This window comes from Melopsittacus undulatus, chromosome 3 (assembly GCF_012275295.1).
Source record: "Melopsittacus undulatus isolate bMelUnd1 chromosome 3, bMelUnd1.mat.Z, whole genome shotgun sequence".
Lineage (NCBI taxonomy): Eukaryota > Metazoa > Chordata > Aves > Psittaciformes > Psittaculidae > Melopsittacus > Melopsittacus undulatus.
Genome location: NC_047529.1, coordinates 61,108,658 through 61,127,117, shown reverse-complemented (window position 1 = coordinate 61,127,117; position 18,460 = coordinate 61,108,658). Strand labels below are relative to the sequence as shown.

Sequence of the window (18,460 nt, the reverse complement as noted above, 5' to 3'; positions counted from 1 at the left end):
TATGAGAAAAATGAGAAGGAAGAGCTAGTAAAGTTTGTATATAAACATTACTGGAAAAACTAGCTGACCAAAACTTTCATGGATTGTTTCATTAAGAAACAAGGCGTCTGACATCAGTCAGACCTGCCTGGTAGCTCTACATGCTATCTTCTGCACCTGTTGGCCAGTTTCTACTACATCTAACAAACTGGTACATGCCTCAGTGAGTATCTCTACATATTTCATGTAGATCAGTGGTTAGTCTGGGAAGATAGATCAAAATTGGTGCCGGAGAAAGAGATTCAGTGTGAAAATTGTACTGCTGTGTTTGGCTGCTAGCTGGCCAGCCAGCATGTGTGCGCTCCCAAACAGTCACCAATTTACAGTGACAAATTTACAGATGAGATGGGGAGATAGCAGTTTTATGCACCAACTTGATGACATAGGAGAAGCCACAAGAATCTGATGATTTTGCAGGAAATGGAGATAGAGCTTGGTAATAAAATTTCATTTCAGTGATGGCTGTAGTGATATAGAATGAAAATCTAGAGGAAATCAGGTTGCCCCCAGGCACTTTGCTTACTCAGAAGTATTTGTAACTTCTTCCTTTTCATCCTTCCAATTTGCCCATTAGTCCACATTATCAACTATATTATGCAAGACAATAGAGCAACAACATAGCTTTGACATAATATTAAATACTACAGTATTTATTATAGACACAAAACTGTATAATTTGTAGGGATTAGCATTTTCTTAATGCCAACCATTCTTCAAAAAGCTGTGGCAATATGATGTGGAAGTTAATTAATGCCAGTGAAGGGAAAGATAGGTATTCTTCATATCTTCTTATAAGTGACTTAGCCTTCAAGCTAGTTTGCATGTCTTGGGTGAGGGAGGGAAAGGAGGATAAAGACCAACCGTGATTCTTATTCTAGATCTGTCTGGAAACTTAATTCAGCTTAATATGCAAAGCTGTTTGAAAACATAGGAATTTACAATTGTTGAACATTTCTGTTTGTATTTTCTGCTTTTAGTAGAAGAAGATAATATTCAGAAACAAATACTCAATTGTGCATAAAAATGTAATTAATATTTTTTGTAAGGTAATGTTTTTGCCAAAAAGTGAGATCCAGAGATGCATGTTTAATTTTCTGGCGTGACCTCTTAGTTACAGTATAAAGTGACCATATAAATATCTGCTAATAATGTCCTCTTAATTTTTTTTAAGAAAGCTCCAAAGCACACTAACTTACTGTATTTATTTTTTTGGTAGGTCCAGCACCTTACCCTCATCAGTATGGAGTTACATGCTCGAACCAGACGAGATTTGGAACCAGACCCAGAATTTGATCCAATCTGTGCTTTATTCTATTGCATCTCTTCAGACACAGCACTGCCAAATACTGATAAAAAAGAAATCACTGGTGCTATAGTGATTGATGCAGACAGGACACTCTCAAGCCAAGGTTCTTATTTCTTTTTTCTTACCATATTTTACAGAAATACTTATTTCATAGTAATCAAACAGTAGCAAGCAAAATATAATCGAGTATCTATATTACTATGTAGCTCATTTAATTTTGTCTTGTTGACTGTTGGATGAATGGCCATATTAAACATAGAATTTTCCTGCTTATATCTTTAAAGAACTATTGCATGGGCTGTAAACCACAAATAACATACATACGTGCAGAATTATCTATGTTTGCCTACTTGTGGACAAGCTCCTGCAGTGTTCTAAAAGTATAAAGAGGAAAACCTGCCTTCAGTTTCCTACTCAAGTTGCTGGATAGCTGCAAGTAGAAAATGTTAAAAGCAAGACAGTATGTTTTATATTTTACTTAAGGGTTATTTTTGTGGTTTTATCTGATCCTTTTAGGATCTAAACAGGGGCCCTTATTCTATTGTACCTTTTTGGCTTTGTTTAGACCAGTGATACTCAACCTGTGGCTCTAGAGCCGGATGTGGCTCTTCATGGCCCTACAGGCGGCTCTCGCAATGTAGGCGTCTGATCGGCGCTCCACTCTATCAGGCAGCGCGGGGAGCACTGAGCAAATGGACCAGCAGTGTGGGAGTCGCTGAAGTTCCCCCTCCCATAGGGGGAAAGAAAAGGAGCTGCTGGGATCCCCCCACAGGTAAGAGTAGAGATCACCTCCCACCCAGCAGCTGTGGGGCAGAATGGGGAAAAACTCGCCCTTTTGCCCCTTCTACCCCTCCACCCCACTCCTTCCTAGCAGCCAGAAGGGGTTGAAAACAGAATGCTGCTGGGAGAGAGGATGCTGATGTGTCATGTCGTGATGTATCAATATGTGATGATGTTGAGGCGGCATCATCACACATTGAAGTGTCATGATGGAAGAAAAATCACACTGGTGATATTTGATTTTTATGGTGCTCTACAACTCCATTTAATAAAGAAGTGGCTCTCCAGCTGTTAAAGGTTGAGTACCACTGGTTTAGGCTAGTAAAAGAAAAAAACAACCAAATAAAATACCCAAAACCAAAAGTCCTCTTTCTTTCAGGGTTTCTTTGGCATTGTCAATGTGTATTAAACCACAAAATACTGTCTAAAATCTAAGTGTAGAGAAAACCTACCAAAAATAAATTCAGCATTAAGGCAACAGTTCCTTCTTTTAACCACTTTATTTTTCAAAGTATTGTAGAGACTGTATCATGTTAAGCTAAGTTCTTATTATTCTCAGTGAAGTTTTTTGTGGTATTATATGCTTGTTACTATCTTACTAAGTGAAACTTTCCACAGTATAGCCTCTACGGCTCCCTAGGTGTGTGCCACTGATAGATTATCAAGAAAAAGCTCTCTGAAAAGAGGTCCAACAATATTTTTTAAAGCCAGAGGTTCTGATCTGGGTTTCTTAGTGAAAGAAAGTGACATGTTTGAATGTTATTGTGCCATTCCTTCCTTTAAGCGATGTGTGCTGTTAATATTTTCTTGGTTAGAACTTTTGAGTTCCCTCTGGAGTGACTTGACATTGAGAAACACCTTTTTTCCCCCCCTTTTTGTATTATTATTGCTTTGTAAGTTACAGTACTCAATTTATTTCCAAAAGCACACTTTTTCAATTACCGAGTTCTTAAGAATAGAGGTAGAATGCCTTTTAAAAACTCCAGATTGTTGCCTTAATCAGAGATATTACTGTCTGTTGTATAAAGAAAATGAAAACACGCAGTATGTGTTGCATACTAGTAAAGAAGGGTTTTTTTATATGGAAGGCAAATGCTGAGTTCCTACATGCACACAAATTTAGCTATTCACACATTTATCAATGTAGACACTCTTAACATGCCCTAAGTGAGCAGTTGCTCATGTTTACCATTGCTATTAGTAACTTAACAGAATTTTTAAAGAAATATACCAAAAAAAGAACTATATTATCGCTGTGTAGTATTTTCATTCTTCAAAGCATTTTGCAAAGCAGGGCTCTCAGCTAACAATTAAAGTATGTATTTTGCATGAAAACTGTGGTCCTGCAATATTTCGTATTCAAAAATAATATTCTAATAGCTGGACTCTTGTACCTGGAAAATGGTGATATTTCTCTTGAATCAAATTTATATCAGAGAATTTGTGCAAGATACCGCTCTGGTAGAATTTTACAAAGTGGAAAAGAAACCAAACTTTTCCACCCAAGAGGAACAAGACAAGTCCATGAAATTAATTGTGGTAATCACTAACATTAAAGATAAAAATAGGTTGCATTCCGTACTTCTTTTCAGTTGTATGTTTTATTCTAAAGCAATATTGTTGGTTGAAGTAATGGATGGATGAATGAATGACTTCTAAATTGTAATGATGTTTTTTTACTTTATTTTCTAGGGAGCAGAGACCAAGCCCCCTTGCTCACAAGATCTGGAGTTACAGGACTAGAAGTCAGTTACGCTACTGATGAAAGAACTCTTTTCCAGGAAGTAGTGAATATTGTAAAAAGGTAGCATATCTGTACGTTCTGCTTTTATTTTTCAGGCTTGGTACAGCAGATTTTGTTCCTTCAACCCTTGCCAGTCTCTCAAATACTGGTTTTTGTTGATGTTGTTGTTGTTTCCCTCAAAGGCTTATTTCTAGAGTGGACAAGCATGATGGTCTTTCACATAAAAATACTTTTTGCTTTTCCTTTTCTCTGACAGCACGAGCATTCAGATCCTCCTAAGCAGCTGAGTTACAGTCTTGAAACTAATCAGCCGTATAAGTAATCTTCTTTAACTTATAACCTTTCCTGTTAATCCCAGAATTCATTACACATCTCTTTGAAACTTTAAGAGCAGTAGATACTAACAATGCTGAGAGCTGTAGAAAACCCCTCAGATGGGAAGATTTTTTCTAGGGCCTCTGAGGCAAGACAGAGAAAACCCTACATGGTACTGAAACTAGTATTGACAGATTTAAACAACCAGTAGTTGAAAAATCAGTTTCCTTCATTAGTTTTGTCTTCTCTGAATGGAAATCACCTGCTCCATCAGACTTGGAAAACTGCTGGTTTCCCCGTCTCCACCAAGGCTGGGAAGCCTGTTTGGTAGCCCTCTCAGCTGGTGAGTAGGTGGAACCACAGATGTCTGTCTCTCCAGGCCCTACTGTCAGAGGTGCAAAGTTGTAAAATTGCAAGGAAAAATAAACAGATTTAAACTCTGAGTCACCCTGCTGAGTGGTGATAGAGGCACAAGAAAAAATCTGTACTAGGCAGAGTACATTTGCAATTCTTTCTCTCTCCAACCAGAAAACCTCTGATGAGAAAGGCATTGACCAAGCCCATGAAGCCAGAATACAAAAAGAGTTGCTGAATGCAACCAACACAGGGTGGGTCCTGACAGAGCAGCAGATCCCTGTTCAGAAAAGACAAAATTCAGGTAAGGAACATAATTTTATTTTTCTCTTTCTTGGAAATCTAGTGCTCCATCAAACTTAGGAAAATTACTGAGAATGAGAAACTGCCAATAAATGAAGAATTCTCTCAGTTAACATGGAAGTTTAAAAAGTAATAGTACATAAAGAGTAAGAGAGAACTCAGCAGTTAGAATATGTATTTATCACTGAAGAACAGAAGTCATCTTCATCTGTACATATTGAAGGCATTATGGAATGAAAAAAAGCATGCAATTTTTATAGTACTTCAAGGGAATGTACCAAGGTTGCTGTCTGAGAAGTCTCTTCTTAAAAGATCTTCTCTTTCAACACTCTGCTAGCGTGCCTGCAAAGATTTAGTTAACTTGTATTCCTGAAAGATAAAAAATTTGATCTATTAATGGAGAGGCAGACTGCTGTCATCATCTTAGTCTACTTCCTTCTCCCCTCTATGCAATACTACTTAATGAACCAGACTTTTGCTGAACTCTCAACAAACATATTTTTAAAACTTAGACCACATCTACAGTTTGCTGTGCTTTTCCCCCTTTATTTTCTGTAGCCTCAGCAAAAGAGAATGAAGAAATTTTGCTGGTGTAAATATTTTATATTAAGCAAAAAAACAAGTGTCTGTATCCAGAGCAGCTTTAACTGAAGGAAAAAATACTGTAAAACTACTCGATTAAAAAGTAGTGGACCACAATTTTTTTTTTCTCAATGGGAAAAGAACAAGCAAACAGCTTTAATGAAAACTTTCAGCGACAGGAATTATTTTTAAGCAATGTTTTGTTGCTGGTCTTAGTTTTATTTTTCCCAGCACAAGCTAGGTACTCCAGTGTTCTGATAGACGCACATAATGGTAGGTCTGTTAAGTTAGAGAAAGAAAACAATTAGGCAGTGTTCAAGAAGCATTACCACTTCGGGCTCATGGAACAAAACTCAAAATCACTTTAATTTATTAGCAGAGAACTGTATCAGTATCTTACACTGATAATACTGAGGTATTATCAGGCCAGAGGATAATAGGTTCTTGTGACCATGTAGCATATGCATCATGACTGCAACTTGATTTTGGTTCATATTCTTGGCATCTTTGGCTGTTAGAGGCAAGGGTGGAAGAGTGAAATTCCAAATTCCTAGCACATTGAATGACATAGTATCTATTCAGTCTTGATCATCAGTACCAGGAACAGACTTCATTAGCTTTGTTGGTGCTCTGCAAAAAGGGTACCTCAACTGTGGGAGGAATTCTTACACAGTCTTATTGAAGAATTCTTGTTCCCATTCCTAATCATTCTCTTAATAGTTAGCCTAATTCTTGCTCTTATTTCATCAGTTTGTTTTTCCATCAGAAATCCTCAAGTGTTTTGTCTTTGAACAAATGACCCAGAGTATCTATGCAAATAGTCTTTATAACATGCCTTCTGATTTGAGGGATACAGATGCTGAAGCAAAGAGTGATGAGGTTTTGATGCTTGCTGGTGTTTTATTCTTGGGCTGCACCACTAGCATTTTGTCACTGTGTTTCCCAAAGCAAACTTTTTATAGCAGAGCTAAATTTGCTCTGTTACATGTTCAGTGAGTATTGCTCCAGAAAGTTCACTGGAATTCATGATCTGAAGCTGAATTCAGTTGTACCTTCACTGTGAAGCTGTTCAGCATGTGGTAGATCTGAATGACCACAGTAAGATGAACGTGTTTCCACCTAGATGTCTGTAAAATTAATACCAGATTAAATGTTCTTCTGTGAAATTAGTCGATGTTGTCTCTGATTAACTGTGGGCAGTTGGCAGATGAAGATGTCATTTTGAGGCCTGTAGACCAGAAGAAGACCTAGCTGTTTCTCTGCAATTATGATCTGTGATTTCATCTATGCTGGAAGCTAGAACGTTTGTCCAAATATTGAGGGGAATAAGCACCTTTATTTCTAGGAAGTTACTACTGAGAGTAATTCAGCTGTGAAATGAGAGTACTTGTAAGTGTACCAAAATCTATGTAGAGGCAGGTAAAAGAACGTGCATCATTGTAAAGAGAATTTGAGAATTCTCATTAATTCTAAAAGGTATTGAAACCTAAGCTCTTTGAGGGTTGAGAGGCAGGAAACAGTTTGAAAAGAAGAGCTGTAGATTTGCAACAAAGAAAAACATAGTTACAGTGTTCTTGATACCCTGACAACCATCCTGGAGTTTGAGAGAAAACTGCACCTACATAGGTCAATTTTCCATTCTTCGGTAAGCTGTCCTCTGGCTCAAAACTGACATAAAGCAGCTGAGAAACAGCCACCTTCCCATCCTGTGCAGCCAGTGTGGATGATCTACAAGCACAGAGAGCCAAGCTGTAGGCTCTTTGCAGTTGTCATAGTGGAAATTGTTTTTTTTCTTAAAATGGAGCTTGCACCTATATTGCCATAGTAAGGGATTGTGTCATGCTGCCTGAACAGCCTTCTTGAATAGACCCTCTCTGTATCATAAGCTGTCAGCTGCAATGAGTTGGGAGGAAAATTGGAAGAATCTGTCTGCTTGAAAACATAAAATGAAACCACCCTTTTGTCTGAACCTAAAAGCAGAAAAAAGAATAAATGCATTCACATCGCTCCATAAACCATTCATTGCAAAACACAGAAAAGCTGGCACATTGAGGAGGGGGATGAGGAAGGGAATGCTACAAGAATGTTTGTCTTGGAGATTTAAAAAAAACAGGAAAGCTAGGGATACCCAAGCCTGATGGAGCAGTGGATTCCCATGAAAGAGAAATGAAATGTCTGGGCCTCTCCTACACTTTTAAGGCAAATTGTGCCATTCTTCTATAAGTGCAAATACTACCAGAGAGCAGAAAAGGGCTGGTCTTGCAGGCATGAGAGAGGCAAAATCTGGGGAATTCAAGTGGAAAGGTAGAGTCCCCATCTTTGACATATAGAGAATGTGGAAACAGGACACGTTAGAAAAAAAAGTAGCAGATTCGCTGCTACTTGAAACTCACCAGCCACCCACAGCTCTTTGTCCCCATGGAAGTAGTTTCTGATAAAAGTACAAAAATGGTATAAAACTGTAAGATTTTTCCTAAAGACTGTGGGGATTAAACATCTGTAAACTAGCTGCTTATACTTATCATTTAAATATTTTGTGTATTGTTTTTCTTGTAAAGTATGATGATAATTTTCTCTTTTTTTGTATGCAATACATTATATTTGTTCTTTTCTAAATGGTCTAGCAGTGTTTCCTTTCTAAAATTGAGATGTGTTAATCTAACGTTCTTTTTTCAGGCCACTGTTGTCATCTGTGGTGTTTTCCTCTAGAAACCTTTACTTAATGTATCAACTGTATCAACTTTATGGATTTTTATTGTCTGAAGCAAACTGGAAAAATGTTTTCAGAGATTTCAGTTATGTATTTGAGTCACCAGGTGTGCTGCTGCCATGTCCAGTTACTGCTTTTGTCTGTATCATGGCTCTGGCCTAATTTTATTCCCTCCCCCCACCCCTTTTCTCTTAATTTTAGCTGGAAGAAAAATAACAGTCAGGAAAAACAGACACATAAATAGAAGGGATGGCAAACTCGGAGCTTTAGTTTTCATTCATAAAATTACCAAATGAGAAAGAGGAAGAGATGGCATAACAGCACATAACGACAGCTAGAAAGGAAAATAATCACATTTCTTCTCTCTGCAGCATGTATGAGTGGAATGCTAATGCTGTCGTCTTTAAATCCAGCCAGCATAAATGCTGCTTTTCATCTTTGCAGAGAGACTGGCAACAGCATGCAAAGCAGTATCAGTGCCCATCCTTTTAACAAAAGAGCACTATGTTGGCAGGCACATCTCTTATTCCTGTCATGTTAGCCTGAGCCAGCAGCTTCCAAATCTCAGCATTGTAACTTACTAGTTCCTTGCAGGTGTAAAAGCTGGTCTCAAACAATTTATTTTAATAGAACAGTTTAAACTGATGATGAGGACCAACTGGATAGTACACTGTAAAAATTGTGAGAAGGGAGGATGAAAAATATAAAACTTATCTCTTTAGCTCACAGTCTGTCGTCTTTGTGGTATTACATGAAAAGGGGAGAAAATGAAAGACTCCAGTTGAGCGCACATCAGGTAAACCTTAGGTTTACCTGTTCATTTTCCCATTTGAAATAATGTCAACCTTTGGCTCCAGGCATCTCTTCTTCTCTAATAGCAACAAGAAGACTGCAGGAGGTCTCAACAAATGATACATTGGTCCACTGGTACAGTTGTACACGGGATTGGGCTGCAGGAGAGAGCAGTTCTGCTGCATAAAATGAGATAGAGTTGATTAGAAAGGAAATAAGAAGAAAGAAACAGCAACGCCTCATGTTAGGTGCAAGAAATCTGATAGATCTGTTAAACTTATTGCATAAGGTAGACCTTATGCATACAGGAGTTTGGTGTCCCAAGTTTTGCTCAGTAGAAGGGAGTTCTACTTGAATTTAATCTTGCTTTTTTTTCCTTCAAAGGTAATTCAGAGATACACTCAACCAAAAATTATTTTGATTATAAAGTGGAAATACCAAACCAGCCATACTTTGTTAATATACATTGTGAATGTATACAGATAGGCATACAAATACTGCAGTAAGTCACACATATATTTATCTGAGCTACTCAGTTGCTGAAAGTGTGTTTATCATTTTTCATCCTTTCAGGAGAACACCACATGGATCCAAGTTTTAAATAAGGGGAATTGAAACTAGGGGACTGTGTTTACTGAGAATTTACAGTAGGATTTGAATTCACCATTTACTAGCTACTCTACCTTGATTTTCCATGTAGGTTACTTTGTGTGAGAGTTGTCTGACTGAAAAGACAAGGGGTAACGGGTTAAAACTTAAACAGGGGAAGTTTAGATTGGATATAAGGAAGAAATTCTTTACTGTTAGGGTGGTGAGGAACTGGAATGGGTTGCCCAGGGAGGTTGTGAATGCTCCATCCCTGGCAGTGTTCAAGGCCAGGTTGGACAGAGCCTTGAGTGACCTGGTTTAGTGTGAGGTGTCCCAGGGGGGTTGGAATCTTAAGGTCCTTTCCAACTCTAACTATTCTATGATTCTATGAAAGTTAGACATCTATTTTTAATTGTCATGTATGCTATACAGAAAAAATAGAATCTTATTCTGCAGGCATTGGCTTATAATTTTAAGTAATAGATCACTCAGAGGCCATTTTTCTTCAATGACAATAAGGAGACCAGGTTAGAAAACTTATGATACCAAAATTAGTAGAAATAAAGCCCTTCTCTTAATGCATGTGTAGTGTCTCATTGGGAAGGAAAACCAGAGTAAGTAAGGCACTATAAAGTGATACCCTGTGACTCAGTAATATGCCATTATGGGCAATCCCTAATGGCCTGCACAAGCAAGATTGAGTTCAAAACTAGCATGCTGATTTTTTTTTAATCATTTGAGTGATAAGCTTTCAAGTCTTCATGTGAATTTACATAAAAATGTTAAAATATGTAATATCTAACTTAGATACAATTTATTTCTGTAAGAAAATTCATATATCTGAAAACATCATAAGCTAAAGTGGGTTTATGTTTTGTCCTATAAAACGTCTTCCCATATGAAGGATACAGTTCTTGAGATAGTATGCAGATTTTTTACCGAGGTCATTTTATGCATTAGCTTTAAAAGAGAATACTAAGATTAACTCAAGAATTGATGAAATGTATTCATACAGATGGGGGGATTTGCAGTAGTAATGTAATAGCCCATTAAAATTTGTTTAAGTAGAAAGTGAGGAAGTTTATATACTACTTGAACAAGGAAAAACTCAAAGCAACTGTCCTTAATTGCAGCTAGTAGCTACTTAATACAGTTACAGCAACTTACTGCTTCAAACAGTACACTTGTTTCTGTTCAGAACAGGCTTAAAAGAGCAAGCAAATTTCTGGCATAATGAATACTGGCTTATGTGCCACATAAGCAGTTCTTCAAGTTTCTCATTCATGTTTGCATTTATCATGGAACCCATCTGTATAATGTCTTGCCCTGTGTAAAATCTACAAGTATTTTCCATTTTGAATTACATTAAATTGAGTTACATTTTCAAATCTGAACATAAATGACTACTTCCTTAATTTTAAATAATCAGTACTGTTTTGCAGTATGCTAGGGCCATGAGTGTTTAGCTGCAAGAATTTATGTGAAAATATGTTAATTTTTCTAACATCTATTCTACAACTGTTCTGCCCACAAAAGGCATTGTATAATGCTTTTTTATTTCAAGGCTTAGATGAAGCTGTTCATAATTTTGGAGCCTCAGTTGGCAATCATTGAATGTTGTGTGAGCAGCAAGTGGTCATAACTCTTTGATGCTGATTCTGGTGCTGGAAGGAACTGCAGGCTAGCATCATTTCATTTGTCCATAAATTGTTCCAAGTAGCTTTGGGTTTGTACCACTGGTAGAATAGAATTCTAAAATGAGTTTACTACTTCCATTCCTGATGATCATTTCCTGTCTCCAAAAACAAAGAATTGTTCATTTGACATAAATAGCAGGTGGCAAAATACCCACCAAATGCAAAGTGATAGTTCTTTTACTTTCTCTAGAATGCTAGAAATTAAAAGCTTACTTTAGAATCTTCTGCTTTAGACAAAAATTTTATCAAACTCATTCCTTAAAAGGTACAAGTAGGTGGTAAAAGGGATTTTTGAAACTTCTGCTGACTGGTGCAAAAGCCCAAATGGTAATGAAAACGACAGCCACGCTGATTAAGAAGATACAAATACTTTCCTGTTTATTTTCAATTAAAAGTTAGTGTCCATGGCAGAAGTATGGAGAAGCTCTTTCCTGGAGCTATTCTGAGAGTGCTTAGTTACTTCCAAGTGAGTTGTCATCTGCATTTGGACACACATGCAAGGAAAACACTGTCATGATGAAGTCTGAATCTTCATTTGTAATGTCTGTGATACAACTCTGACTTAGGATTCAGGAAAAGTTATTCTCCTGTATCCAGCAGTCAGGAAGTGTTGGCATCTTTTGATGCTTTTAATGATGCAAAAAAGTACAAAAATCCTGTTCAAAAGCCAAGGCCCCTGCCTACTTCCATAAACTAAGGTCTACAAGCCTCCATCCTCTTGCAGATCTGGCATAAACTGTGGTATAGGACCCTCAGCTTATTATCCTGTCCTCTACCTCTTGGCAGCTGCCCTTTTGTCATTCTATTGTATTAAATGCTGCCTGCCTGCTGGAACTGAAAATCCCTTGACTGAGCTGCACTGAAAGAAACATCTGTTATTCCTAGTGAAGCTTCCTTTCTTTTTTACTATAAAAATAACAGCTATCTGGTGCTACTTTGTCCAGTCTCTTTCTGCACAGCCCAAGAAAATTATTCTTGGGCTCTTCAGCAAGTGACCAGGTCATGACTTCTGATATTAATAGTGCCTACTCAAAAGGTAGGTGATACAGGCTCTTCTGAACCAAGTCTCACCCATGCTTTGACTTTGAGGCCACCTTGACTGTCCTTCTGTCTAGTCAGCTCTTCTCAGTGGAAGATGGGCAGTGACTGTCAGAAGACAATTCCAACTTTTCTTTCTGCAGTACCTAAGCCAGTCAGATTTTCCACCTGGCATGAGATGCAGCATAAATTGAGTTTTTCTCGTGTATCTTGCAGAAAGAAGGTTAAGTTAAAAGAAGAGGTATTTAAATAGAACTGGTAGATAGAGTTGCTTTTCTCCACCTTTCAGTTTTGACAGCTCTCATTTAACTATGACTTGTAACTTTCCCAATAGTCACCATTTAGGACCAGAAGCCTCCTCTGATTACTGTAAGCTACACTGCAGTATGTGTGATACATTGTTACCAGGCTACTTGAGTGTTTTGCAAATAACTAATTCTACTCCATTTCATAAAGGAAAATACTGCAACAAAGTTCGAAGACTGAACTATATTTCATTGCATGTGTCTTATGCTGGTAGCTATGTTTCAGTTTATGCTTGATACAGACTGATTTTATCCATAAAACCTGATTAGACCTAATTTTGTTCTTTAGAAATAGAAGCTAAATAAGAAAAATAAGAGAAGTATGTTAAAAAAAATCCAATTGAAATATTCCTTCTAAAAGTTTTTTCAGTTGAATGTTATTGAATATCCTAAAAGACTGTTTTAAATATCTTTTAGTCTAGATGCTGCTTTCATAGAAACCCATTGTGGCTGCTTCTTTTCTTAAACTCGACATGATTAGAATGAAATCCTGTTTATACACTGTTCATGGAAGGTATTTTCTTAAATAATATGAAACTCATTTTCCTTTCCTCCCCCTCTCTAGATATGACCCAGACATTTTGTTAGGCTATGAAGTCCAGATGCATTCCTGGGGTTATCTCTTTCAGAGGGCTGCTGCATTAAATGTTGATTTATGCCGGATAATTTCTCGTGTGCCAGGTAAGTTAGTGTATAGGGGTTCAGTTCAGTTCTGTTGGAGCAAGTAATCTATGAATAAATTAAAAAAAATAGATGCAGGGTATTTCTTCAGATGGACTGGTTTGGGGTTTTTATTACCAATGAGATTCTGGTTTTCAGTGTGTTCTGAATTTTTAAATTCCTTGTGTATTCTGCTTCAGGGTATGTCATGTATCCATTAACCTAAACTCATTTTCAATAGTTGCATGTGTTAAGTTTTTGATTCTTGGAGGTGTTTCTGCTACCAAACCTTCTCTTGCTTCTTCTTGATTTCAGTTATATACGTCATTCAGGGTACCTACCATAATCATTATTTGACATCTCTGTAGCTGGGATATAAGGACATAAAGATGCTCCTGAGCAGCAGTCATCCCAGTTAGCCTGTAATAAAATTCTTACTTTCAATAGCCAGTCTTGTATTGTGGGCAAATTTTACTGGCCCAAGTACTGATGTTTTCCTCCAACATTCAGAGAAAGACCTGTTTGGGCTCTTCTTGAAAACCTGGGGAAAGCTCAGTGTATACATTTATTCATTCAGTAGAATCAATCCTTCTCCAATCCTAACCATTCATGATTCTGAAGAATGCAGTTAGTGAGTAGCTAAATCAATGTATTGCCCCTGAGAAGAGTCAGGATGACCTTTATAAAATAAAAAACTTTCAAAAATTTGTTATAGCTCTTTGCAGTCATCAGGAAGATGTGGATGAGAGAGATTTTAAATTGATTTTAAAAATCAAAACAATTGAAAAAGCCACTTCTGTCAGGGCTCTTGCCAAAGATCTATGCAGAAACTAAATAGCCATGAAATAAGAAGTGCTTTCCTATGATTTTCCTATTAAAAACTTGATCCCTGCTACTCTGTAATGATTGAAAAAGCAGATTAAATATTAGGAATTACGGAGCAAGGAAAATAAAGAACAGTGAATGTAAAAATCTGTAGTGTGCTTGCACCTTAAATACTGCTGATCTAGTCTCTTCATAACCTTTTCCCTATAAAAATGGGTATAGGAGAACTGGCAAAGAAGAGGGGGGTAATCCAGATGTGTCTAGTAATTTAGTAAGTAAGGATTCCAGCAGAGATGTGACTGGATGAGGAAGGTAAAAGCCTATGAAATCTTGTGATTTCATAGTGACAAAAAGAGAAACATGGGTTGATTGTTCATGGTCTTTTCCAATGCAAGAACTAGAAACCATCAACTGAAGCTAGCAATGGCAGCTACAGTATAGGAATTGATTTTTCCTTGGCACAAGATAGTGTGAATGCTTAAAATGTATGTTGCTTTAAGAAGAGAGAAATTCTTCCAAGAAAAATCCATTGGGAACTACTATACATGTGAAAATAATGCCTGGAAGCTGCAGTTGTTAGAAGTAGCAATAGCTGCTTCCCCTCTTCTTGAAGCATCTGCTTTTAGGTACTTGATAGAACACGATACTGAGCTAATTGCATCTTATGCTTTCCCAGCATATCAATAGCATCTTTTACTCGGGCATCTTGTGTGCCTGGCCAGGAGAGCATGATGTTTTAGAAGAGCTGAGTTCACACACTTCTTCCTTGAGGTTCAAATATTTATGCACTCTTTTGATGTCTTCAAAATCTTTCAATGCTTTTGATACCTGTGACCTGTTTAGAAAAGGTCTGAGTGAGAGAGACCTCCCAGGGACAAGAAAACAGGAGAACAAATCTGCATCTTCAGTTTAAAGTAGTTGGTGAATTTTTAGATATTTAAGATATGAAAACAGGAACTCATGGCTATCAAAGGTCACAAGTTTCCTTCTCCAACACAAAGGTCTCAAATTTGTTCTTCAGGAATAATAACTGATTGCATGAGCCTTGTTATTAAATTTCCCATGATGGCTCAAATTGAGATGATAGGCTGGTTGCAGCAATAATACTTCTGGGTACAGTCGTCAGTGGTATTGAAGGATGCCCAGAAAAGCTTTGGACCCCCTACACTTCAAGGTTTGCAAGATCCTTGGTAAGAGGAATAGTAAGTGTTGCAGTGAAAGGTTTCTTAAACCTCCAAAGATCACAAAGGTTCACTGCTCTACTGTAGAAGTATGGCTGAACAATCTCTTCAGTTTGGGACAGGTAACTGATGTGCCTCTGCTTTTGTGCTCAAAGGCTGAGTCACAGCTCTTGTCTTGCAGAACAGCTTCGTCTGCACTGTAGTTGATGCAGAATCAACTGTTAACATCAGCAAAGCTCTCTGTTGTACCCATCCTCATGACACAAACTGTTGTTCAAGTTACTGAAATTGAGGTACACGTAAAGTGTTCCTCAGAGAAGGAAGGTTACTCTCTGGGAACGGTATGGTTCTTATTGGTGATGTACTTATGTATTTCACAGTTGGGCTTCCTTCCCTACACTGTGAAGTCCCACAAAACATGGGTTCAGTTCTTGTGAAAGAAACCAGGGCTGTAGCCCTGAACTTCTTTGGACATAAATTTAAATTGGGCATGTGGAAATTAGGTGTGATCTCTACAGCACTTATCTTCATAGTACAGGTATTTGTTTATGGGGTGGTAAATGCACACCCAGAAGTGGAATACACTGAAACTGTGTCTAAGAACTAGCGTTATTGTAAGGTAAGTAATTATTCTTCTTTGAACTGCAGGAGAAATATAAGGAAATGCTCACACTGATGAGGTCCTACTGGAAATGTGATGCCATGAGTGTAGGCTTGCATGCATGACCATAAATGTACAAGTGTTTTGTGTTCCGTGTTGCTTTGTGGCCTCTTTGCCCATGGTTTTGACCCAGTTTGTGTTCCTCTTGCTTTTCCAATCCTTGTGCTTCATATTTCCTTTCCTTCACACGCTGTATTTTCAGAACAGGAAGTGCTCCTTCAAGTAGTTTGCTCCTCTTTGCTCCTGTTGAAATAAATATGGAAGGTACTTTTCCTTCCCTTTGCCATGATTTCAACTTACCAAAAAGAAAGCTGGTTCTACTTTATTGGCTGTCTGCTGCTGCCTCTGCCATTTACATTCATAAGTCATTAGGACACACCACATGAGAAGTGGGTACTGTGCCTGTGTGTAGTGGCATATTTTGTGTGTGGCCTGCTGTTCCCTCCTTGGCATCATGGCTCAAAAGTTAGGGAGTGGGTGACAGGATGCGAAGAGATTTCTATTTCATCTCATGCACTTGAAAGTTAGGGAGAATGTCCAGTTCTCCTCCTTAACAGCTGTTTTCAAAGAGGCTCCTGCTGTTTTGGTGATAATTCCCCACACCAGCTGCAGAGCATTACAGGCTTTTGTAATTTTGCAGTGCTCATTGCATGCAGAGTCTCTTGCTCATCAAAGCAGAGGGTCTCTCTTGTGACCGGATTATACTTGTGTTACCTGTCTTTACCAGCAAGACATAAGCGAACTTAAGAAACATAGGGAATCTCCTGAATGAGTCAAGAGAACAGGGATGACACTGCAGAAAGTAGAACTGACAGTTTGTTTCCAATTAAAAAGAATTTGAGGAGGGAAAAAAATCTAAGTTCCTCACTTTCACAGGACATCTAGCATGTGGAAATGGAGAAAAACAGAAGAAAAAAATGTTGCGCTTGTGGGGCTTTTTGTCCATCCAAACATGAAAAGAGATTGTTACTTTTCCTTCTTGAAAATCTGAAACAATAAGGAGGCTAAAAACATGGTATGCATTTTGATAAAGTGTATGAAAGGTTTGCTAAATTTGTCAAGGGTCAATGATTTATTGATAGGGTCAACAAATTAAAAATAGGTTTCCTTAACTATATTTGAAATATCAACATATGAAATTAGTCTGTATTATACTGTTTGGCAGCAGTTCTGCAGAATTTCAGGCAATTTTTACTTCTGTCTTCAAGGGTAAATGTGTTTCATGGCTGTCTGAGAAACTAATCACTCAGTTCTGATCATTATTGCAAGGCATTGTACATCCAAACTTCTATACACTCTGTCCAAAATGTTCTGCTCTTTATTAGTAGGGTACTAACAGGGATATGTGATACATGAGTAGTAGCAGCTCACAAAACCAACAGCTGAAAAATGGGTATGCCTTTAGAATTGTGGGAAAACTGCCTCAAAGTGCTTTCTGTTTCACTGAACAAGTAAGAAGGAACAAGACTGGAAGGTCAAATAATACAGTGTTTTCATATTGAATTTTAACCTGTGTTGTACCTTTTAAAAAACATCTGTGTAAACTCAGGAGAGAATACTAAAACTGTAGCCTTAGAATGACTGAAAAAAAAGACAGTTTCAAGAAACATATACTGAAAATACTGTCTTCTCTTATGTCGTAGTATTTCAAAGCATGAGAAAACTCAGGGATGGCAAAAGAGGGTATCTTTCCTGTAATGTTGTCACCATTGTCTTACAGAAAGATTCAGAGTGCTACTTCTGCCTACGCATTTGTTGCTACTTCTTCTCTCACCATTTGTGCTATCTAGCACTTGTGTCTACCAGCTCCCACTGCAGTGGGCTTGCTTTTACTGTATGAAAGGTGCTTAGTTTTCTCTCCCGTGATCTGTGTAAGATTCCAAGTAAAGCTCTGAGTTATAAACTCTATAGGGCAGAAATCACTTCTTTTTTGTTTAATGCTGTACACTAGCGTACATTCACCTGGCTCTCGAGTGACATTCAGCATTGCTTAACCAATATTCGCTATGGAGAATATATTGCCATAGGCACTATTCCAGTGAAACTGAAGTAAGAATTGTCTTCAGAGGGATGTGCAAGAGCAGAAAAACTGGAGGAGTTTTATTTAGAGATCATGTAGAAAACTGGTAAATAAATAATCTCATGCAGTCACTAACAGTCTTTAATAATTTGTATTTTTCTAGAGAGCTCAAATAGGAAGAAGGACAGCTTGATCTGGTCTTGACCTCTTATAACTTGTCTAAATATATTTGCTTTTAATGTCTTCAGATGACAAGAAGGAGAACAGGTTTGCAGCTGAGCTGGATGAATATGGATCAGATACAATGAGTGAAATAAATATTGTTGGGCGAATTATCTTAAATATTTGGAGAGTGATGAGAAATGAGGTAACGCTTTTAAAAGGTTAATGTAATTGACTTATGGGGGGATAATTTTTGTAGATGTTGTTGAACATTTCATGTAACTAAGGCATCTTTTGTTCTTTATTTGTATACCTTTTCAAATGGAGGAGTTTGCCACTTTGTGAAAGTGGGTTTTTGCATTTTGCTAAAATGCAAAATACTGAAGCCCTTATGTTTC

General features: G+C 37.6%; 1 protein-coding gene across 1 annotated transcript in view; it reads left to right on the top strand.

Annotated features, from left to right (window-relative positions):
• Window positions 1-18,460, top strand: part of REV3L (REV3 like, DNA directed polymerase zeta catalytic subunit) — a 119,568-nt gene that overhangs the window by 83,967 nt on the left and 17,141 nt on the right. The window contains exons 17-20 of the mRNA XM_034060307.1: window positions 1,256-1,448; window positions 3,818-3,929; window positions 13,119-13,234; window positions 18,149-18,267. Coding sequence (XP_033916198.1) covers window positions 1,256-1,448; window positions 3,818-3,929; window positions 13,119-13,234; window positions 18,149-18,267 — 540 coding nt within the window. The remainder of the gene's footprint in view (window positions 1-1,255; window positions 1,449-3,817; window positions 3,930-13,118; window positions 13,235-18,148; window positions 18,268-18,460) is intronic.